Source organism: Gekko japonicus, unplaced genomic scaffold (assembly GCF_001447785.1).
Source record: "Gekko japonicus isolate JY-2015 unplaced genomic scaffold, Gekko_japonicus_V1.1 scaffold437, whole genome shotgun sequence".
NCBI lineage: Eukaryota > Metazoa > Chordata > Lepidosauria > Squamata > Gekkonidae > Gekko > Gekko japonicus.
In genome coordinates, this window is record NW_015160223.1 from 334381 (window position 1) to 357784 (window position 23404).

The following is a 23404-nucleotide window of genomic DNA, read 5'->3' on the forward strand; positions in this document are numbered from 1 at the left end:
GGAGCGGGGGAGGAGGCGGGTGGGGGGAGATCGAGCGGGGGTGTGGAGGAGATGGAGGAACCGGCGGGATGGGGGGAGAGCTTACCTGCTCCTGCTGGTTCCTCCTCTGCCTGCTGAGTTTGGAGCTTCCCCGCCCCCCCCGCGAGTTTCGCGGGTCTTCTTTCTTTGTTATTTTCTATTTATATCCCGCCTTGCCTGCACAGGCAGGCTCAAGGCGGCGTACAACGAGTTAAAATACAATAAAACACAGTGCATAAATGTAGTACAATAACATTTCCACATAAAACAATATGCAAATATGACTTGCAGTAGCACTTAAATAGCTCAGTCAGTTCTTCTGTAACATTGTGGATGATTCTATTTGGACTGAGAGATCATCTTCCTTATCATACCCCCTTACATAAGCAAGCACATCCTGCTTTGAGCTCAGCAGCAGTTTTACAAATACTCCTGGCTCCTTGTAGACATGGTCCAATTGAGTTGAGTGAAGTGTTTCTATTTCATTTCATTTCTGTGGTTACCCAGCAACCCAGAACCATCACAACAGCTAGGGGGAAATTGGTTTGTAAATTTTAGATCTATATGCAGTCTTACCTGTAACATGTTGACTGCTAACTAATCTCTTTGCATAGCAGCTTATAAATAGAATTTGAATCAAAATCAGACTACACAGAAGTATGAGGCAGAACAGAAACTGGCAGTGCAAGAGACTAATGACTGGCAGGGCAAAAGACTAATGATTGAAAACTTCATGCTGCTTTTTATACTTACATAACAAATAAGATTGTCGTATGATACATTCATCATAATCAGAGAGGAGGTATGAGAAGGGTCCATAGCTCAATATTAGAGGAAATGTTTCACATGTCAAAGACCCTGTATTTAGTCTCCAGCATTTCCAATATAAAGGCCACTAGGCAGCAATGCTAAGAGACACCCTTACCTGGGACCTTGGGGACCCACTGCTTGTCAGGGAAGACTGTACTGGGCTAAGGTTAATGGTCTGATACAAGGCACTGTCACGTGTATTTTGGGGGATTGTATTCAGTATTGCCATAATTGCAATCACAGTATTAATCAAACAGATCTTTAGAATATTTACTCTTAAGTGGGTGAAATATTTCCCAATATTCTGTTTTTGATTAGCTTATTTTTTTTGTCCTGGGTTCAGCTTCATTCAGAGATTCCACTGATATTGTGTAACATGAAAACAAAGCTTTACATGCTAACTATGACAATGGAAGTCCTATTTTAACTTATAACATTGCAGTTGACATGCCTGGAAGGAGACCCAGAAGAATTCTTAAATTGATATTTTTAATCATTTCCGTGGAAGTTCATGATAAGATCCTTTGGTTCTATATGAAGTGTGGGAAATGGCCTTCATGTGAAAAGTCTTTTAACTATATGGACAGGTTTAGAAGTTATTAATCTCAGTGCATCATTGTACTGTTTCCAAGTCAGTTGCCTATTAAATAACACACCTAGATAATAAAAAAAAAATTCTTCGTTTTTAATTGTGGTCATCCATAGTATATTCATGTCTTGTCCCTTACTGAACCATTGGCCGAGTTCAGTCTGGCAATTTGAAGCGCTAGGGAGTCGTGGCAAAGAAGACCCGGAACAGACTGGGAACGGCTTGTTTGTGGTATTCCCCTTCACACTGCAGTGAATGAAGTGGGAGGATACCGTGGAGGAAGCACAAGGGAGCATTTGCACTGTCGGTCCGCCTCTGGCGGGCTGTTAGTGGCTGTTTCCGCGCTCCGCTGCATGCGCCTGTGCACATGGGCACCTGCCGTGGAAACAGCCAGCTCCTATTATCAACGACTGCGGGTTGTTCCCGCCTTAGCAGTGCTTGTGTTCACACGTCAGGGAACCGGAATCAACCCGCTCTACACATGGTTTGCTACAACTTTCACCTGGTACTTTTTAAACTCTGGAGGGAAGCGGCACAAGACGGCTTGAGTACGGCTGGGGGACACCTGACAGATGTGCCTGTGTGAACCCGCCCCTTTAATCTGCTACTGAAACGCTCCTGAAATGTTTGGCTGCCAGGCCAAACTGCCAGTCTGAACTCGGCCATAGTGTTTATGATTGGTAAGTTATTGCCTCTATTCAGTTCCCTTTGATTATATGAGAAATGTTTTGAACAGACCTTGTGCCTCTGATACACTGTGGTGTCAAGTGGCCCAGTTCTTTCAGTAACTATCTGATAAATACATAGGTTACTATTGTTCACACTTAAAAGGCAGTACTGTTGAAAAGCTACTTTATTTTTTGTCCTTTTGCTGTCATAGAAGTTTATTGAACTATTCTAGAGGGCTTTCCAGATATAGTACTGAACATTTTCATTAATAATGTGCTCCTTCACCCTACCATTCAGAAAATGCAGTGCTGAAGGAAGAACAAAGTAAGATTTAAGCTTCGGACTGATGTGTGGTATGCCATCTGCAAGAACTAGGTGGGAGGAGGGGCATGAAAGTACTGTTTCACTGTATTCACTCTGCCCTTGCTCTTTATAAATGTCCTGTCTGGCACCTTGAATGTTCACACTTCCACTTGTTCACTTCAGAGAAGAGTTGGGAGAAGAGATTCTGTAGGTTATAGAGGCAACAGTACCTGGTGTCTTGTTTTGCTTTCGTGTGCACTTTGGTGAAACCCGTTTGTGAATCCTATGAGGCTGCTTTTATGGTGACTTACTGTGAGCTGGATTGAGATGGTAATTGCTGTGGCTATTTGGCACCAACCACATTCTGGCTTTATGTAATGCAATGCAATTTTTGTTTGCCTCTCATTCCACATCTGTATTTAGAAGCCTGTCTGTGTTTATTTTCTGTTCACTTTCCTAGCCGAGGTATGGGAGATTACATTAAAAAACTAAGGGAGAGAAGGTTGATAGCCTAGTTTTAGTCTACCAGTGATGCCATTTATGACAGCCCCCCTCTCCCCTGTCAGTCTTTCCCCTTAGTAAATCCAGAAGGGAGAGAACCAGGGCCAGGTTGCTTGCATGTGCAGGCCTCAATGCCTTGTGAAATCAGCAGCTGATTATATCATTCCCCTCTCTCTTCTTATACCTATTTGCATGAGTTCTGTTTTCAGCTCTAAAAAGAAACACTTGTTATATTTCACACTACTAAAACAAAAGGTTGCCTGGTAGTCGAGTCTGCTGTACTGATTATATCATTCCCCTCTCTCTTCTTATACCTATTTGCATGAGTTCTGTTTTCAGCTCTAAAAAGAAACACTTGTTATATTTCACACTACTAAAACAAAAGGTTGCCTGGTAGTCAAGTCTGATGTACTGTCTTTTCAGTTGTAGCAATTGTGTTATACTACATGATGCCTGTTATGAATGCAAGTGAAATTATTGGACCTTTGTGCCTAATGCTACTGATGGGAACCGTACATTGTCAAATAGTATCTACTCATCAGCTGTCTAAACCCTCAGGGACCAATGGAAGCAGTGCTAGCAAGAGAAGAAGGTGAGAAAACTGACAATAAATTTTCGTGTGTGTGTCTTTCCCTGTGTTTTCAATGACATTTAATAGTCTCTAAATCTGTGAAGTGTGTATATATAATATACTATAAATTGTGTTATGTGGCTAATTCTTCTTCCAAATTGACTAGGACTTCTGCCGGAGATGGGCTTGGGAGTTTGTTTCTGTTTGTTGTCTTTTGATTACATTCTGGGAGTTCAGGCAAAAATGGTGACATAAACTCTACCAGAAGGCACTTATTTTTCTGGTGAAACTGTGATCTTGTATTAACCATGCCCTTACCGTTTGCCTGTTACAGTAAGCATTGCAGGGGCTCTAGAATATCCGGCTTTATATCAGCCCATAATGTGGTGGAGCCATGAGTGATGGATGGGAAGAAGTTATTGGATTGTACCAATTGGGGGTAGTATGCATGGTGGGGGGTACAAGGCATATAGATCAAAACTATTCCTTGTTCAGTTTACAGGGACGGGGGGGGGGCACCATGCAGCTGTTTTAGTTTTTGGAATTAAAAGAAGTTATGGCCCCTTTGGTAGTATTTCTCAGAAGCACAGGGGGGAAATACCCCACTCAGAACTACCAGATTCAGCAATACAGAGCTAGAGTTTGGATTCGCATGCTGCTGTGCCAGGCTTAAAAAAAAAAAAATGGATTGGATCCTAGTACTGCCAACAGTCACATTGTGGTCACAGTGGATGATCTACGCATATATGTGCTGCAGATTTCATGGATGTGTTTTTATTCAACTTCATCATCTGTCATTATTTTGGAGGGAGGGGGTATTTCTTACCGATCTCAGATTTATGGCTAAAATTTAACTTTTTATAATGTAGAAAAATGCGCAAATTTACAGGAGGTGATGGAAGCAGAGAGATCAGTACCTATACTTCTATTGACAATATCAGCAGAGGAGAAGAGCCTTCAGGGTTGGGATCCAGGATTAGCAGCCTCTTTGACACAGTCTTGCACAGGAGGAACAGGGAGGGGTATGTTTGGTGATGCTGATATATTGAGGGATTGTAATTGAAATGCTAGTTAGGGTTCAGCTATGGATTGCCAAACTGTATGCAACTACTTCATACTAGCACTTGTGTAGCCCAATGTGCAGTCACTGTTATGGTAAAGGGGGGCACTAGTTAGGTTGGGCAATTTGTGGAGTGGGTTTGCAAAGAGATTGTCCATTTAGTCTTTGTTCCACTTCTGCTGGATTCAGTCTCCCTCTGTCCAATCAAATGGGGTGGAAGTAATTTATGATTGTCATATATAATTGCTTCTGAAGAGGAGTGCTATTGTGTTCTTCCTGTATTTTCTTGGGGGAAAAGGATAAAGTGTTGATAGAAGGAAATTGACACATGTTATTTCTTGAATATCTCAGAACAAGCCATAGTCAGGTGAAGGAGGTGTTCTAACTGTTCATCTCTTAACCTTCAATATTTTAGTAGATTTTAAAACAGTCATAGGAATTTTTTTCCTGTTCACCATTATTTTCATTGCCTTCTTTCAGAATTTATAACTTTGCTCTTTGTAAGTTCTTAAAAAAAAGAAAATAGAGTTCTCTTTTAAAAAGAAAAGCCAGTTGTTGTATACTCAGAATGATTCTGCTTGCCTCTCATTTTAAAATGTGTCTATGAGGAAGACGTTATATGTGTGGAATCTCCTTCCTTAGGATAAAAAGAGGACAACGGGTAGCCGATAAATGGACCGAAACGGAACACAGCAGTGGCATGAGGCGCAGGATTTCCAAATCTGAACATAGTCTGCAGCGGTCCAAGGATCATGGGATAGAGTTAAGATCAGAGAAGAAAAAGGTAAGATTTTGGCTTTGATTTTGTACTTTATCAGATGTCAGTGTTCAGACTTTGTATGAACAATGATGCACATTATCATCTTCCAAAACTTTAATTATGGAAATCATATACACTGCAGAGCAATTTCAACTTACTATTTTTCTATCTGTTGTGTTATTACAACCAATAAATAGAAAGTTGCTCTGTATCAGTACAAGCAAAACACTGCAAAAATACTATGTGTATGTGAACTATTCCATATATTTGATGCTGACTAGCCTGTTCTTTCAGAGTACTGACAGACACTCTGGTGTTTCTGAGGAACCCTCAAGTGAAGAGGATGCTGATGCTATGAGTCAGAAAATATTGATACGTAGAAGTGTCGAAGGTGCTTCCAATTACAACACGAATGAGAATCAGAGAAGGACATCAGCTGTAAGCCAGTTAGCATCTCAGGTAAATCGATAAATTACTGTTACAGTTGAGTATACCTCGGGCATGACTTTTAGTCAGGATCAACTTTTACTCTGCCCTTAAACACCTGAATTCTTGCTACCCTAATGTATTTTGACCATTAAATAGTTATAAATATCTGGAAACTAACTGGATAACTAATCTGGAACTGGCATGCATTAAGCAGCTTTTTGATTTTACAAATAGTACATTTTTTACTGAGTATGTTCAATACTGATACAAAATAGAAATCAGAAAACTGGCATTAGGGTTATCAAGGATAACTAAAGTTTGAGTCCAGTGACACCTTTAAGACCAACAAAGTTTAATTCTGGGTATAAGTTTTCCTGTGCATGCACACTTGTTCAGATACATTGGAACAGTTTTCCTCAAGCCTTAAATATAGGTGGTGGTGGGGGGAATTAGACTCTAGGCCTTCCTGGCAACTAATCCCTGCACCCTCTCTCTCCCTATATGTAAGGCTTGAGGAAAACTGTTTCAGTGTATCTGAAGAAGTTTGCATGCACACAAAAACTTATACCTAGAATTAAACTTTGTTGGTCTTAAAGGTGCCACTGGACTCAAACTTTGTTATATTGCTTCAGACTAACATGGCTACCCACCTGAATCTATCTTAAACCTTTTTAATAGCTTATAACCGAAGTGATAAAGGCAGATGTGGAGCAGACAAGACAGTAACCCCACATTTACACAATGGCATGGTTATTTAAAGAGCAGGCAAGAGGATAAAGATACAAGTACTTTTCTAGGTGACATTGTCTTACCAGATGTTAAAGTTAAAAGTAAGGTATCCATGATTAGATAGTATTTCTAGCTACTAGGAGATCATTTCCAAAACAAAATTATCTGCTGCTAACTAGAACTGACTATTCTGGCAAGCTATTTGGAGGAAATTTTCTCTTTGTTGTGCTCAAAACCAAGTTGATAAAATAAGCTGAATTGCAAAATTTTCAGCTGCAGCACAGCCCCTCTGGAATAATCTACCAGAGGAAGTTAGGACAGCATTTATTTTGGCATGCTTTTGCAGGCAGTGTAAAGCAGTTCTATTTGTGAAGGCTTTTTAAGGAGAGAGGATGAAAACTTTGTGCAATGTTTATTTTTTGAAGTTGACAATTTGAGCTGTTGGGTTTATGTTTCTTTATATATTGTGTTAAATGTTTGGTGCAGTGTCCATGTCATGCATGTGTTTGTGGGCTGCCTTGTATCTGTGTGGATGGAGGGGAAGGGGAGAGAAAGATTTTAATAAATAAAGGATGTGTTGGGATATGTAGTCTCTCAATAACTGCATGGAAAACAAGACACTCTCCTAAGAAGAGCCCTGGTTTGGTTCTCCTCAGAGAATCACCTAGCTGTTTGGATGTCCTTTCATTCTATGTAATTTTTAAACCTATAAAAGTAATCCATGTTTAGGCTGCTTAATGCTGAAGTCCTTCTTGAGATCTCAGTTCAGTTACCTTTTTGTTGTGCAATTCTGAATAACTAAGAGGTATAGGTAGCAATATGCATTTTGTCCCTGTAGAGGTTTATCTGATGGAGTCTTTGCAGTAGTACTTAAAGCAAATATGCTATTGATTATTCCAAACATGACATTACCAGGATAAGAAGACAGACATGTGGAATTGTTGCAGTCCTATTATAAGGAAAATATTTTGATGGAAGGCTGGAAATAAGGCGAGAGCCTTGGAAGAAATATAAAGTTGGAAATAAAATAAGGTGCGCAGAGAAAGCATGAGTCAGAAAACATAGTGCTCTTTGTATAAAAGAAAGAGAACAATGAAGTAGAGTATTATCTTGACTAAAGGATAAACCTATGTTAATTACTTTGCATCCTTCTTTTTTCACGTTTTCCCAATTATTTTCTTTTGTGGTCTGAGGCAGGTCAAGGAAGCCATGAACTCTATGCAAGACTCTGACAGTGTAACGGACTCAGAATTAGATGCAACAGTTCTTCATGAGGTATCAGTTCTTCAAGAACTTCACCAATTACAGTATGTAGCTGGAAGCAAAAACCTGGTTTCAGCAGGTCATGCTGGTCTTATTTTGAAATGTTGGATTTTCTTCTACATATATACTGGCTGTTCTTAAATGACCTGGCTCAATTTACATATACCCCCACCTTGATAAATGCCAGACTGTGGGATCTGTTTCTGGTTAAAACTTCACTTTCTGTTTCCTCTTTGCATTGTCTGAAAAGACACATTGGTCACTTTAAATGAAAGGTTTAGGGAGGTTATATTAGCAGGTGGTTTTCAGAATGTTGCACTGTTGGATAGATGCCTTAGGATATACCTGTGTAACTGAATATTCCTTGTGCTTAGTCAGTCCTAATGACAAAGGGGTATTGTGTATATAGGTTGGGTGGTAGATGAGAGAGAAGACAAGCAGAAATGCTTTATTTGTCAACAAAAGTTAGTTTAAAAGCTATTATTTTGTTATGTACCCTTTGTTTATACCTAGTCCATTTTTTTTTAAAGTATTAAATATTAAAGCATTATATTCCACTCATGTTTTGGGTGGAAAACATGGCATTTCCTATATTATTACAAACTCTTCAGTTTAAAGTGAGGTAGAATGCAAGATAATTTGTTTGCTTTTCAGCTTTGTAAATGAGAATATTTCTGTTGAATCCTGTTTTCAGTGTTTTAAATGTTGAATCTACCAATACATTCTATTTTTTAAAAGCACTGCATTGACAACAGAAACTTTCCGGAAGAGATTTGTAGTGGCTAAATCTGTTTTTTTTTAAAAGTCAATTTTTATTTTTGCACAAAAACAAAATTAAAATCTCTACTAGACCAAAGCCTCTCTTCCACCCATCTGGCATTAGCATGTCATTTAAATGCCGGCTTCACTCTTGTGTGCTAGAGTTCCAATGATTTTGCTAAAGCAGAAAATTAGCCTCTATGTTCTTGCAGAGAATTCAGCTACAGATTTTGGCTGATGAAAACAGTTCCTGGATTGGGATACTTATTTGGTCTCCTGTCCGAAATGGCTCATGTTAATACATTCTGGTGTTCTTATGTGGCTATAATAACTTCAAATGTAGGTGAGTGTGTGTATTCTGAGACATGAGTACACCAGCTAGGATACAAGTGCAAATATCACTTGCTAAATACAAGTTCACCAGATCTGATAGAAGTTTAGCATCAAAGGAATCGATTCCAGTGGTAAATTATACTGCCGGTATAATTTAATGTCAGCATATCCTTCAGCATCTTGGCACTATGGCTTTCTTTAGTTGCTGTGGAGCATGGGTATGCTACACAAGGACTCTTGTAGGATTGGGCTTCAGTTGTTCACACCTTTGTAGTTTAAACAACTGTAAATTGGTTTAGCTCAGGGTCCCATTAAGGTCCATGAAAATTAAGTAACTGATCACAGTTGAATCAAGATTGCAACAGCTATCTTCTCAATGCTTCCTTATAGATCAAATCCCAAGTTAGTAGTGGGGGATCTCGGAGTGGCAGTGTATCTCATAGAGACTCAGAAAGCACCCGCCATGGTTCTGAAACAGAGGACGTGCTGTGGGATGACTTGCTTCATGGGCCAGAGTGCCGCTCCTCCTTTACCAGTGACAGTGAAGAAGCCAAAGGAAAAGAAGCAAGGGGAAGCAAGCGTGATCTGAAGGAAGATGTTTTCCAGCAGGTGTGTATCATGCAAAACTTTTTATCCTTCAGTGAACAGGCAGGACTAGGTTCTCTTCAATTTTGATGCTTGAAAAACAATCAGTTCCTCTGGAAAGTGTCCTCCTATCGGGAATAATGAATATGGAAATTTTTGAAATTCTGAAGACCCCCCCCACAAACAATTCTGAAATGGTATTGTGTACTCAAATAATCTGGCATACTAGTATGAAAACCTTTCCCAAAATCCAAATCTTGAAACAGAACACTTTTTAAAAAAATGCACATCCGTTTTGCTCAGAAAATATGATACGGAAAATATGTTGAAGATATATTGGGTTGGATGCTATTGATCTGTTCCACTAATGGGAGTACTTTCCTCCAGTGCAAGGAACCTTCTGTCCATTAAAACCCCTTTTTTCTCCTTCAACATTCCCCTTCTATTATCCGTGGATGTGACTTACACACAAACAAAAAAAAGTGTCAAATATCTCCTGTGGTGTTTTCTCTACCATCAGGATATACAGGCACTTTGCCAGGGAATTCTTTACATTCATGTCTCTTCACCGTGACATTTATCTAGGAAACAAAGTTTGAGTCCAGTGGCAACCCACCTGAATTTATCTGTTACCTTGTTTGGGTTTGCTGCGCTATTTATAACAAGACAAGACAAGACGAGTTTAATATGGTCAGAGATCAATCAAGTAACATACACAATATTATTTATGCTATATATTTATGCTATTTATATTTCCGAGCAACTGAATATTGCTGAAAGTGACATGAAGAACTGACTTGGATTCTAAGCACCACAAGTTGGCTCAGGCTAGAGGAATATGGCTTCCCCATCTCCCCACTCTCCGCAGCCTTTCCCCCCCCCCCCAAAAAAAACAATGTCCCTTTGGGTTAGTGGACTGGAAGGAACAATGAAGAGGGCAAACTGGGTGTCTGCAGCAGGAAGGGAGAATCTGCATAAATTGCCCTCCTCTCCTTTGCAAACCGAAATCCTGTTCAGTTGGAGAAGCTGCCACTGCGTCAATGGAATGGGACCAAGTGTGTTAGCTTGGACATATTCTTTCTGAAGGTCTACAGAATACAAGGCATGATTTAAGCAAAAGTAGTCCTTGAACAATGGGTGTGTCAAGATGAATTCAGGATCTTGGTCCACAGCGGTGGTCTTCAGCTTTATGGAAGCAGGCATGGCTCCTGGGTTTTGACAGAAATGTCCTGTAGGATGATGTCCCTCAAAATTCTTATAAGGGGTTTCATCAAGGGGGTGAGTTTCAATACTTGCTACTGATTACATTATGGAAAAAATCTAATAGGTGCTTGTGACAATAGCATTATCACAATCCATACAGGGAACAGGAACACCAGTGATGAAGGGCAGCTGCAGCTCCTGCTATGAACTAGTGTTGCCCCAGACCCCCTCCGTCTCGCTTTCTGAGGCTTTCCTTTGGGAAGTGGCATTAGTGTGTATTTGTTAGGGTCTTGCTAGGTGTGGCTGGTATGGTACTGGCTTGCCTGGTTGGTTTGGCATGGATTCTCCAGTTTGATGTTTCTTCTGTTTGGCATGTTTGCATTTGGAGACTTTTGTCCAGTGGTTGCTCTTGTGTGCTTGACCCAATTTGCTTGAACCTTGATGGACAGACAGGAAACAGTGGGCAGACAGGACTGGGTTCTCTGCAATTTTGATGCCATTTGCTTGAAAAACAGTCCCCCATAGGGAATAATGGACCCCCCAGAATTCAGGGAAAAAAATAATCTGGAAAGGTATTATGTACTCGAATAATCCAGAATACTAGTATGGAAACTTTTCTCAAAATCCAAATCTGAAGCATACCACTTTGAAAAAATGCATATTGTTTTTGCTCAGAGACTATACTCTTACAAGAGAAGGTCTTTGTTTAAAAAGATATACTGAGTTGGGTTCTATGGATCTGTTCCACTAATGGTAACACTTTCCTCTAGTGCATGGAATCTTCTGCAACACAGGAGGCTGTTCTGCTGGCAGAAAGCTTCTAGTGCCGTGTGAAAGAGCTGTTAGCAGAAGAGACAATGAAACAAATGTTCAGTTACTGTGTAATAAAGACTGTATGGAAAAATCCTTGGATACAGCAATAATAAAGTCCTATAAGCATAGGAGCTGCGGTGGCTCAAGTGGTTAAGACGCTGAACTGCAGGCTGTGGAAGGTCAGTAGTTCAGTGGTTCAAGACCCGGGTGCCGCAAGACAGGGTGAGCTAAAAAAAATAATCTTCAAGTGATAGCTGCTTGTTCTTGGATTTGTCCAGCCCTTTAGTCTTCATGATGTTAAAGCTTGACTGTATTTTATTATAGGCAGATCGTGGCACCCCAAATCCTCCAGAACGATAAAGGCTTGAGCCTCACTTGGCATCCATTCAAATAGGTTCATGTCTTATAACTTAATGGAACATTAGCTATTATATATCACCAGAGCTGCTGTGCTGAAGCTATTTTTTCCTCATGCTAGAAGCAGATTTTCCAGAGTGTAATCAAATTTCAGCATGGCAGTGTACGTTTCTATGGTCTTTGTAGTTTTATCCTTGTTGCCAATGAGATAATTCCACAGCATCCAGTACCAAAACAGTTCAGAACTTTACTGGAACAGAGGCAAGGCCTGGTCAGAACTTTACTGGAACAGAGACAAGGCCATAACCAGCATAACTAGTGAAAAGTGAAACTAAAGCAAACACTTTTTCCTCATGGGATCTTCTTAAAATAACTATGCTGTACAGTAAGGGAACATCACCAAATTCACAATTCCTCACGATATAATACAAAGTATGGCTTCAAGATCCATTTTCTTCCTCAGAATCACTTATTCTGGCTGCAGAACACAAGTCCTGCTTCTTCCAAAGTGAGTGCTCTCATCTGGGAGGGGAATGAATGCAAGAAACTGGACCTGTCTGTGCTGGAGATCAGTGGGATCATCATGAGCAGGGTAAGAAAGACTGACATCGTTTGCACCAAAATTTCGCAGGATTCCATGGGTGCAGGTTTTTGGTATGGAAAATGTTTTACTCTGTCATCTCTGCTGTGCAAAATCTTCAGTGACTGAAGAGGTGAATATATGACCCCCAAAGATGAGGTTTTCTTGTTAAGTGCATTTATTTATGAGGTCCTGTTAATGCCTAATAGGGTTGCCAAGTCTGGCAAACTTACTGGCGGGGGAGGCTCCGATGAGGTCGGGAGCAGGCTCTGTATGTGCACGTGCGCGCGCAAAGCGCGCGCCGCCGCCACGTCACCAGAAGTGATTTGCAACGTTGCTGACGTTGGGGTGTGGCCGAGCTCATCGGGGGGAAAACCATATGGGTTTCCCCCCGACGAGCTCAGCCACGTCCCCAACGTCAGCAACGTGGCTGCGTCACCTTTGGTGACGGAGCTTTGGGGGGCGGAGTTCCCCCCGGGGCCCGATTCCGCCGCGGCAGAAATCGGGCCTCCAAAGCGGGGGTTTCCCCATCCCCCGCCCCCATTTGGAAACCCTAATGCCTAACATGCTTCAAAATGGATTTTGCATTACTGAAGGGTTTTTCTTTTTCATAGTTGATTAGCACTTATCCTTAAAACTTAGCTGTTTACACTCTGTGTAATTTTGCTGTTGCTTTCTTAACCAATAGGTCAATGCCTGCCAGCAAGGATCAGGTTATCAATGGCTGGGAAATATTGTTACAGTTGGTTTGGCATTCCTTCCGTTCCTCTATCGACTTTTCCACTCAAAGACCTTGGAGCAGTTGTGGTCACTTTCTTTAGAAGAACTTCTATTTATTTTTTGTGGGGCCCCCACAATCCCCCTTGTTGTCCTCCTTGCAATGATTATCTTTCTTGAGCGACTATGCCTTACCTGGATGTTTTTCTTCATGATGTGTGTTGCTGAGAGAACATATAAACAGGTTAGTCTTGAACAACCAAGAGGTTGCCAAAAAGTTATCTCCAGATAACACCTGGTACTACAAAATGTATGATGTTTCTCCCCTTCCTGGAAGTGGCAGCTTTAGGTGGAAGCTGAAACCTGTTAAGTCGTATTTCACATCTTGCTGTCATGTTCCTTAATGTGTGAATATTATGGTCATGATTGGTAGCCTGGTAGCAAGGCATCTGAAATGTGATGTTAGAGAGGGCTCTAGCAGAATTGCTCGGTGGTAACAGTGTAAGGTTTTTCATAACTGATATTAATTTCTTTGGCAGCGATTTTTGTTTGCCAAACTTTTTAGCCACATTACCTCTGCTCGGAAAGCCAGGAAGTATGAAATCCCTCATTTCAGACTGAAGAAGCTGGAAAACATTAGGATGTGGTTATCACTTCGCTCCTACTTAAAGGTGAGCCTAAGCTTAAATGCACTGACTCTCAGCTTAAAGCAGAAGACTGAAGCTGTGGATGGTCTCTCAAACTATGGGGGAGATTATGATGTTCCAGTGTGTACTGGTACTGCACTCTGTGGCTGTCTTCTCTGAACTCCTGTATTTCCTCTGCTCTCATTCAACATCTTGTTTTGGCAGAGGCGAGGCCCACAACGATCTGTTGATGTAATTGTATCCTCCATCTTCTTACTGGCTCTTTCAATTGTTTTCATATGCTGTGCACAGGTAAGATTCTCATAATCATTTAATATTTAGTCTTAAAGATAATTTTGCTTCTTGAAATAGGGGCAGTTCAAACATTTGAGACTGGGGTGAATGGAAGCTGTTGGAACATGGGAAGCTGTTTGAAAACTGTTGCCCGTTTGAAAAGCTTAGCACATTAAAAAGCTCCCAGCCTTGCTTTCTGTTTGATATGGGGCATTTTCTATGAGATGTGATTTTGACATGGGAGCAATTTTCAAATAAAAGTACTAGAGGGCTATAATATAGTGTACTATGCAGTGAAACTAAAACGTTATAGTTCTTGTATATGGTCAGTCTCCATTTAATAAAGCTACAATCCTCTGATACTTGTTTGGAGGCCCTTATGTTTAACCCTACAAGTAGCAGGAATCCTCGTTCCGGACTCTCTCACAAAGAAATGCATTTTAAATTGGCTGCAGTACATACACGCTAGGGGAGAAGCACTCAGCAAGGCTCTTGTTCTTCCTAAAATATGTGTAGTTTTATGTAATGCAACCTTGTCTAAAGAAGATATACTACTGAAAAAGCAAGGTCTCTGTATCAGTTGGAGCTGATTGCTTCAATATACTTCATTTGATTACTGTGTATTCCCTAGAAGGGCATTTCCAGGAACAATGGGAAACCATTTTTAAGATTACAAGTTTCTCTGATTAACAGTATGAGTTAGCTACTTAAACTACTTCAGCTGCATTTGCCTTTCCTTCATCAATGGTTTAAGTTCCTAGTTGGCTACCTGGAACAGACGTTATACTTACTATCCTATAATTTCCTGGCTGTACCTTGCATTTCTTTTAAAAACCTGGTGGTATATTTACTACTCTCTTCTCTTAGGGAGACCAGTTTTATTGACAACTTATATGTTATTGGCTGCGGTCACACGGGCAGGAAAATGCGGGGGGGGGGGAAGTGTGGCTGTTTGCCCCGGAGCTAAATAACGCGCGGTTGCGCGAGCAGACCTACCGTGGAGGTCCTGTGGTAGGGGGGAGGTGCCGATCACTCCACAGTCCTGCGGCGTGGCAAAGAAGCGGGGCGCAGGGCAAACGGGGTTGTTGTTTTTTTAACTGAAGTGTGCGCATGCTCCGTTGGGTGCTTGTGCGCATCCGTGGAGACTTGGGGGAAAAAACCTTTTTGTGAGGGGACATGGGAGGGCGCCGAAACTACCACTGGAAACGCTATCAGATGCCCGCCCTTGCCCCGCGGTTTCCGAAAACTAGTACCTCCGAGGAACTGGTTTTTTACCGCACATCTTCGGCAGGAAGCCTCGGGCTCGCCACGGGAGCTCTACACTTCCCAGATGTGGCGGTGTGATCGCGCCCGGAAAATCCGCCTATGGCTAATGCTCCGTGTGACCACAGCCCTAGTTAAGCAATCACCAATTTGATGGATCCTGGCTAGGAAGAAATGAACTTGGGGGGGAAAGTGTGTGAGGGCATTTGCAAGGGAGAATTGGCAGGTGATAAAGAATTAAGTAACTCATCCTCCCTCTTCTCCCTTACAAATTCCCCCTTTGCCACTTTAGGTTACTTTGGTTAATGTGGGTTTGAGGACATGGATCTGCCAAATTAACACAGAATTCCATTCTTGGAGTCTTTTGGACTCATTTAAACATTATGCTGGCAGGGCAGAATGTCTTACCTGTTTAATTGTGCACATGCTCACAGTCTCATTTTGTCACGGATATGGCTGGGAATATAGGGGAGGAGTTGCTTGTCTTTAATAAAAAGGACATAGATTCTGCAGGCCAGAATCAAGGGCAGCCTCACATCTTAGCATAATACTGGGAAAAGCCAAATAGGGAATCAAGAAACCCAAAACAGAACAGCCTTGGGGAAAGACAAAGAAGCTACAAAATAATACAGCCTCTAGTATATTGGAACTAGTATAATTCATATTAATAGATGTATATACTGTTGCCCAAGTGCAAGAAGCTTCAGAGAGTGGAAAGACCGTTCAGACAAGGATCAAAGATGTGGTTGTATTGGTTGGGGGCCAGCAGATAATCATATGTATGAAAAACTTGTAATCATTATTTATGATATTCTTTGTTATGACTAAAATAGCAAAAATGTACTAGAACAGCATTTATATAATTTTAGAGGACATATATGGTATTTGAAATTGTAGAACAATTCATTAGCCAAGAATGTGAGCCCTCTCATGCAGGACAGTTAGTTACTGGTAGCAATGTTTCTGGAAGTGTAAATTGATTACCACCTTCTTCTGGAAGGAAGCTCTTGGCCTTTGTACTTTTGAATGGACCCATGTAATTGCTCTCCATTGATTTTCTGTGTAGAATGGATAGTGTTGATCATATTCTTTTAAGTTAATCAAAGTTAAAAATGTTGAATTTTATAAAAAATTAAGTAAGGCAGATATTTTTTAACAGTTTATATGCCTACTGTGCCCACAATGAACCAAACACCCTGTCTGGTGTATTTCTTGCAAGGAGATGAATGATATAGGAAAGATCAACTAAACTTTTGCAGCTATTCAGGGGCGTGGCTATCCTGGAATCAGGCCTGACAAGAATCATCCAGGATAACTGAAACTGGGCTGCGGACTTCCTACACATACTTAACATGCCAGTGTGACATTCACCTGCTGAGCTATGTATCTCTGGTGTGGTATGCATGGGTAGCTACTTTGCTTGGGAAGCAGGCAATTTTTAGTCGTGATGCTGGCTGTATGCAGAGACACACAAGGGGGGTTTTTTGCCTCACCAGTTCATGTTTAAATCAGAACTTGATGGACAAGGAACTGTTATTATTGTGCATGCTTTAAAATTCAGATGTGGAAAGGAATCACTCCAAGTCCTTTTTGTGCTGCAGCAGATGCTGCAGAAAGTTATGGGAGTGTCTGCTGATTTGTCATATTATTTATCATAGGTTTTAAAGGGTCACAAGACATTTCTGAATGCAGCTTACAACTGGGAATTCCTCATCTGGGAAACAGCCCTGCTTCTCTTCTTGCTGCGCTTTGCATCTCTTGGGTCTGAAACCAACAAGAAATACAGTAATGTTTCAATTCTGCTTACTGAGCAGGTATCTTGTTTGTATGTACTGTTGCCATGAACACCTTTTCTCTAGCCTAAAAGTGTAACTTGGCCATTTCAGTAGAAACTCTTGGCAGTGTTACCATTTAATACTATAGGTGTGTGGAAATGGGTTTCTAATGGTAACTTGCCCTAGAATAACCTGGCATAATTCATGACATGTTTAATGGAGCATGTTTAAGTGTTTTAACTAAATTTGCCTTAGTGTGACTTCAAACCAGATGCTCCAAGCCAAAGGCCAGGGTTTTCTGCCCACAGAGCCACAATTTTACTGTGTAAATAACCGGCATTTGTAACTGGAACAAATGAGTGCAAAGTTTTCATCTCCATTTTAAAGAAATCAAGGTCTGTCTGTATGACTATAGAGAAACTGGGAGCTGTGCAGGGACTGTCTGGCAAAATCTGAAGCCAGGAACAAGCTGGGCCAGTCTACTAGTCCCGGGGGGGGGGGTATGGCTTCAGTATAATCCCCCCCAGCTGCTGTTATTTTGCACCTACCTCTTCCATACCCTTGGAAGCAAATAGCCTGGGCACATTTCCCATAACCATCTCTGCTAAACCACTCTCACAAATGTAGGCACCTTTGAAATTATTCAGGCCAGGCTTTTAAAACCATACCGTTTCTTCATCCAGCCAGGATTAATTTGCAGACTTGCCTTCTTGGACTGTTATTGTCTCTGTCTATCTGAGTTTTAGTGAAGGGAGAACTAGAGACATTTGTTGGCATGCAGATAAACAATGTATGTGTATCTATATAGTTTAAAATATAATTTAAAAGCTCCTTCTAAAGTCAGTCTCAGATGTCTCATTTATGGCTCAAAGAAAAATAGTTGCTGATAAAACACAAACGTTTCTTGGGTTAGTGTCTTCTGCAGTTGAGGACTATTGGCTTTAAGGGAGGATGAGGGAAGTTACCTGTGCCACAGTTGCACAAACCTGCAGACTCTACAGTTGCAGAACTGACTTGCGTTGTTTTCTGTGTTGACTTGCATTAGTGCCTGTGTTGAATAAATGCTTTTAAAAATAATCTGTGTTTCAGGTAAACTTATATTTAAAGATGGAGAAAAAGCCAAATAAGAAAGAACAGCTTATTCTTGTGAACAATGTCCTAAAGCTGTCTACCAAGCTCCTGAAGGTAAGTGGTTAAGAACAATGCAACCCTCTGCAGCAATTTTCCTATTAATAGGCCATGGACTGGTTTGCTGGTAAGGGATGCATGGCCATTCCCTTACTATATGGGAGCAGAACTGCCTCATTAATTTGTCTTCTCTTACTGCAGGAGTTAGATACACCATTTAGACTCTATGGGTTGACAATGAATCCCTTAATCTACAACATTACACGTGTGGTGATCCTGTCTGCAGTCTCTGGTGTTATAAGTGATCTGCTAGGATTCAATATCAGAGTAAGTGCTGAGGTGGGCGAGTGAAATTGAATGATGATTTTTGAATGTGTGTTTTCTCACCATTCTGTTAAGACTTTGGGAAACAGAATTACAGAGATGTACACATTTTTGTCCAGTCAGGCAAAAGCTCTGCCTTTACTTGGAGAAGACAGGAATTTCTCTCTCATATTCCCTTTCAAGACTGAATTCTTGAAAGACTGAAAAACCCCAAGCAGAGTAGAAGTTCAGTGCTTGCAATATCTGCCCCAACCTTCATTTACTAACTGGGGAATTCACAAGTAATTCCCCCCCCTATTTATGTGTGCAAGCCTATTGGGTTGAAAAAAAAGGGCGAGACTGGTTTGGACACTGACTGGGTCTGGCACTCAGCTTTTCTGCTGTGGGAAGGTCTTAAGCTTCAATCCTAAGTTTCATGAGCAGAGTCACACTTGAGGAAAGCAACTACCCTGCCTTCTTTGCCTCCCAAAGTCATGTTCCTTTGGGTCCACTGACCAACTGGGAGTCTGCAGTAGGAAAGGGGAATCAGTAAAAACCCACCTCCTCTTCTCCACAAACAGAAAAGCTGGTCTTCTGAAAAATGCAGCTATGCTGACAGAACAACACCAGAGGAGCCAAGCCATTGTCCAAGCTATGAAACCAATTTTGCTGTGATGGGATTTTTAATTGGCCTTGAAATCTGCTTTCTTAGCTTGATAGTAATGATGTCTAATTATTTTTTTTAGTTGTGGAAAATCAAACCATGACTTGAAGAACAGAACCTAAGTCTTCCCCTGTGCAAAGCCCAAGAGTGATCAATGGAGGCAAGACAGATGCCTACACGGTCTTGGTTTGGAAGCTGGTGCTTTAACCAACATGCATGCATCCTCCTTACTCTTCTGAGTGATCGTATATCTTGAAGATATAGTTCAATAAACCTTGGTAAATTATTCTAATAAGCAAAGATTATCTTAATGGGACAAATCTGCAGCTCCCATGGAGTACAGCAGAAACCACCCATTGCCTCTTACTGGAGAAATGTGAAATTAAGAATACATTGCAGCACGATATAGTTCAAACTAGTCCAGCTGGAGCAAACTAGAATACGAACAAGCACATGACCCACAAGGATAGAAGATACTGGGGCAATGTGGTTCTTAGACCAGGTCCTTGTTTCTAGCAGAAACACATATTTTCTGTAGCTTACTGTTGATCTACACTTTGAAAAGTCTGAAGTACCTCTACTGCAAAGCCTAGTATCACTCAAAAAAAGCTTTCAAATTTTTTTGGCTGACTTACAAGAGAAAAAAGAATGACATCCTATCCCCATAAGAGGAGTATAATCTCTCCAGGCATCTGGCAGTTCAGACTGCAGTTGCTTAGTAACATACAACCAGCACCAGAAGGTGGCTTACAGTAGGTCTGCCACACACACCAGGAAAGATGATAATTTTTATATTATGTGAGCTCAGATTGATCTGTACAAGCACCACAATCTCTCCAGGAGAGAACACAGCAATGTTTATACCTTGCCATGGAGTGAGAACAGATTTTTACACAGTTTAAGAAGAAATTAAAAAGCCAGATTCCTGGTGGGAAAAGATTGTACCACCCACGGGTGGCACTTAGCCCCATGTAAAGTGGGCTGGCCCTGAACATTTTCCTATTCTAGGGGACTGATGATAAAACACTCTACCGGCACCTGCTGCCAAGTAGGGTTCAGGAAGAATGTTGCTGCTTCATACATGCCTTCTCCCTATAGGTATACTACTATGTACATGTTTGGGAAAATCGTATTCACAATTAAAACCCTTAACATCTCCCAAATGCGTGCACAGGCATTAGAACATATTTGTATGGTTTTCCCACACAATATGGAAAAGGTCTGACGTAACATGGGAATCATTTTTTAAAATAAAAGTAACTTCACTTGCTGAAGGGGAAGAAACTGCTATCTTTCAAGGGAGATTCTGGCCCTAGAGCTTTCTAAGGAAAATACAATACCCTCCGTGCTGGCAGAAGTAAAGGCTGTAAACTGTTGAAAGAAATCATGACAACTAACATCCAACTAAGTCAGATATAGTGTCAAAGAAAAGCCAAGGAAGAATGGACAGTTCTGTCCATTCTTTGTAAAGGTCAAATATATATCTACAGCTGTTGGAGTCAAAAGCAGAAGAATTGTTTGAAGCCTTCCCTACCAAAGATGAATATAACTGTGTTATAGTGTGCTTGTGTAAAAGGTTTCAGAAGCATGAGAACTTTTGCAAAATGTATCTGTTGCAACAATGTATGTACATCTGCTCAAGTGTTTTTGAACAATATGCTAACAATTGTTTTCCTTCCACTCATAACTGGAATGAATCCAACATTCTTATGAGCTGTAAACCAAAGGAGTTAATTCTTCACAAAGGCAGCTACAGTATACAGTAAGCCAGAGGCCATGAACTAGAGTCTCTCTTTAATGTATCTATATAAAAAATAATGAGCAATTTACAGGTATTTCTAGTCAGAACCTCAGAAGTATATATAAAGGTGCTGTACAATATATAAACATTTACATCCAGTACAACCATAGGTTTCTCAGCATTCCAAGGCCACATTGCTAAGTCATTTTATGCAGATACGTACAGATATAGAGTCTCTGACTAGGAGGGTTCACATTAAACAGAAGACAACAAATTAGGTCACACCATTAGATGGCAGAGTAGCATCTGGATGACAGTTACTTGCTGAGTAGAGGGGAAAGGAGCCATTTCAGTTTCACCAAGTCATCCTGATACTTCTGCAGTTTTCATTCAATGCTGTATTTTGTGATTGAGTGGAGATAATCTTACTGAAAGGATTCATGACATTTATTAAGATATTAATCTACACAGCCTAACTCAAATATTAAGTATTTTCACAGTAATATTCCACAATATTTGCACATACTTCCTATAGCAACTTGAGTTCTTAAACAAGATCAAATGACACATTAAGAAAAACTATTTTAAAAATAGTTTAACCAGAAATGTTTTTTCTGGTTGGTAACTCCTGCTGAGAACTGATTTATTTTGTCTCAGTGACTTGCCTCCACAGATATGCCCAGCCAATGCGGCTTTTATCTTCCTTTCCTGAACACCACCATTTGAGACATATTATTAGAAGGTGCTTTTCAAGCTGAGACCAGTTACGAAGCAAATCTGGTATGGTGTGTGTATGTGTGGGGGTACTACTATTCAAACAGATTTAAAAAAGCCTCGTTGAGGATCTCTAGGAGACTTGTAAATTCGGACAGCTAATGAACATACATTTTATTCAAGTTTTTTAAAGATGAACAGATGTTCCAGCATGACTTAAATGAACATTATTACACTAGTATATGGTCCTGACTGTCCAAGGAGGAAGTACCTCTAAGAACAAGACTGCCTATTATGCCCCTTTTCTTTTCCAGCAGTGAACAGGCTTCTGTTTTCTCTCCTATGATAGTTGCTGGCCAGCAGGCTCTGTGCTGACGCTTTGGCTGCAGTTGCTGTAATCCTTTCCATATTTCAGTCTCTCATTGTGATCCTTGTGATGATCAGTCTGGGAGAAGGTTAGTAAGGAAAGGGGCAGTCAGCAACCATCTTTTCTAAGACGCTTAAGAACCTTGAGCAGGTGACTTGTAGCTGTCATTTCTGCTGATTGTTTCTGGTTAAGTTGTAGTGGCACATTCAGCTCAAGGGAACAGCAAGTCAGACAAACTCAGCAACAACTTCATGTTACCTTGACAACAGATACACCTCTTCTATAAGAAAGTTCCTGAGCTCAATCCTGAAATCATGCCCCATCTGGGATCACAGGAACTTCACTACCTTGTGCTCACATCCAGAGAATTCACAGAATTGCTAGTGTCCTAGTAGGCTGGACCAGTCCACTAGCCATTGCACTAGTATTCAGACCCAGCAAGGAAGGAAAGACATATATATCAGTAAACTTTAATAATAATAATAAAAAAGCAATACTTCCAAAAGAAACAACATCCCTAAAGCTGTCAGCCTTGCCTATATTTGCTAACGACCAGTGCCGGCTTTAGTTGCTCTCTATGATAGGCTCATGCAGAAGGAAAAGTACTGTGAAAAAATAAGAGCACACAGAGAGAGACTAAAAGGCTGAGCAGACAAAAATTCCTGTAATTCCTGTAAATGGGAAAGCTTCCCTGTTGGTGTTACTGAGGCAGCTGCCCTGATCCAGCAACAGTGGTAAAACACACATAATGGCAGTGGGGAGGCTGTCTACAAAGAGGAAAAACTCATTTTTTTAAACTTCCACTTGCAGCTGCTTACCCTAATGCCTATGCAGATCAATGGAGTAAAATTGACTACCCAGTGTTCTGGTCTAGATGATTTCACTACAAAGAGAAAAAACAACAATGAATTCTTGAATATGTTGGCCATTGAAAGAAAAAGAATGTAAAATGTTCTTGAAATGATAGGCTGTTGATATGTAGGAAAGAGTAGCTTTGCATTGATTTTCTTATTGGCTATTAAATAACAGATACAGATACTTCTTTCCCCATTTTGTGTCTGTGAGGGGGCGAAGAGGAAAGGAGGAAAGTTTCACTCAGCCTTAGGGTTCATACAGACAATATCAGAAACGTGTCTGCAACATACACTGCTGCTGCAGTGCTGGTTATGCTACTGGGAGCAAGTTTTAACTTTTTTTCATGTATTGCTTGAAGCACTACCAAATCCACAAAACCAGTTAACAGAAACCATGGCAGGATGTAAAATGTACCTGAACATCCCAGGCAGTGAGAGCTCTGCTACACCACCTACAAGTTTCTAAGAATCATCTGTGCATAGTACAGGGCTGAGCATGCCAGAAAGCTGGGGATGGGGGGTGGAGAGAGAAATAACTGAAGGGTACAGAAAACAAGGATGGGGAAAAGCTTGAGAAGAAAGGGGAAAGAATAAGATAAGCTGATTCTAAAAGGTTAGCTGAAATA

The 23404-nt window shown here is 40.8% G+C and overlaps 1 protein-coding gene across 1 annotated transcript in view; it reads left to right on the plus strand.

The window, feature by feature from the left end:
* PHTF1 (putative homeodomain transcription factor 1) overlaps positions 1–20847 on the plus strand; it is a 35666-nt gene extending 14819 nt beyond the window's left edge. Inside the window, exons 6-20 of the mRNA XM_015411472.1 lie at positions 2384–2410; positions 3314–3482; positions 4331–4483; positions 5164–5305; positions 5576–5740; positions 7637–7714; positions 9185–9403; positions 12216–12344; positions 13021–13293; positions 13589–13720; positions 13901–13987; positions 16891–17046; positions 18097–18192; positions 18337–18462; positions 19185–20847. Coding sequence (XP_015266958.1) covers positions 2384–2410; positions 3314–3482; positions 4331–4483; positions 5164–5305; positions 5576–5740; positions 7637–7714; positions 9185–9403; positions 12216–12344; positions 13021–13293; positions 13589–13720; positions 13901–13987; positions 16891–17046; positions 18097–18192; positions 18337–18462; positions 19185–19205 — 1973 coding nt within the window. The 3' untranslated portion in view covers positions 19206–20847. The remainder of the gene's footprint in view (positions 1–2383; positions 2411–3313; positions 3483–4330; positions 4484–5163; positions 5306–5575; positions 5741–7636; positions 7715–9184; positions 9404–12215; positions 12345–13020; positions 13294–13588; positions 13721–13900; positions 13988–16890; positions 17047–18096; positions 18193–18336; positions 18463–19184) is intronic.
* The last annotated feature ends 2557 nt before the right edge of the window (positions 20848–23404 follow it).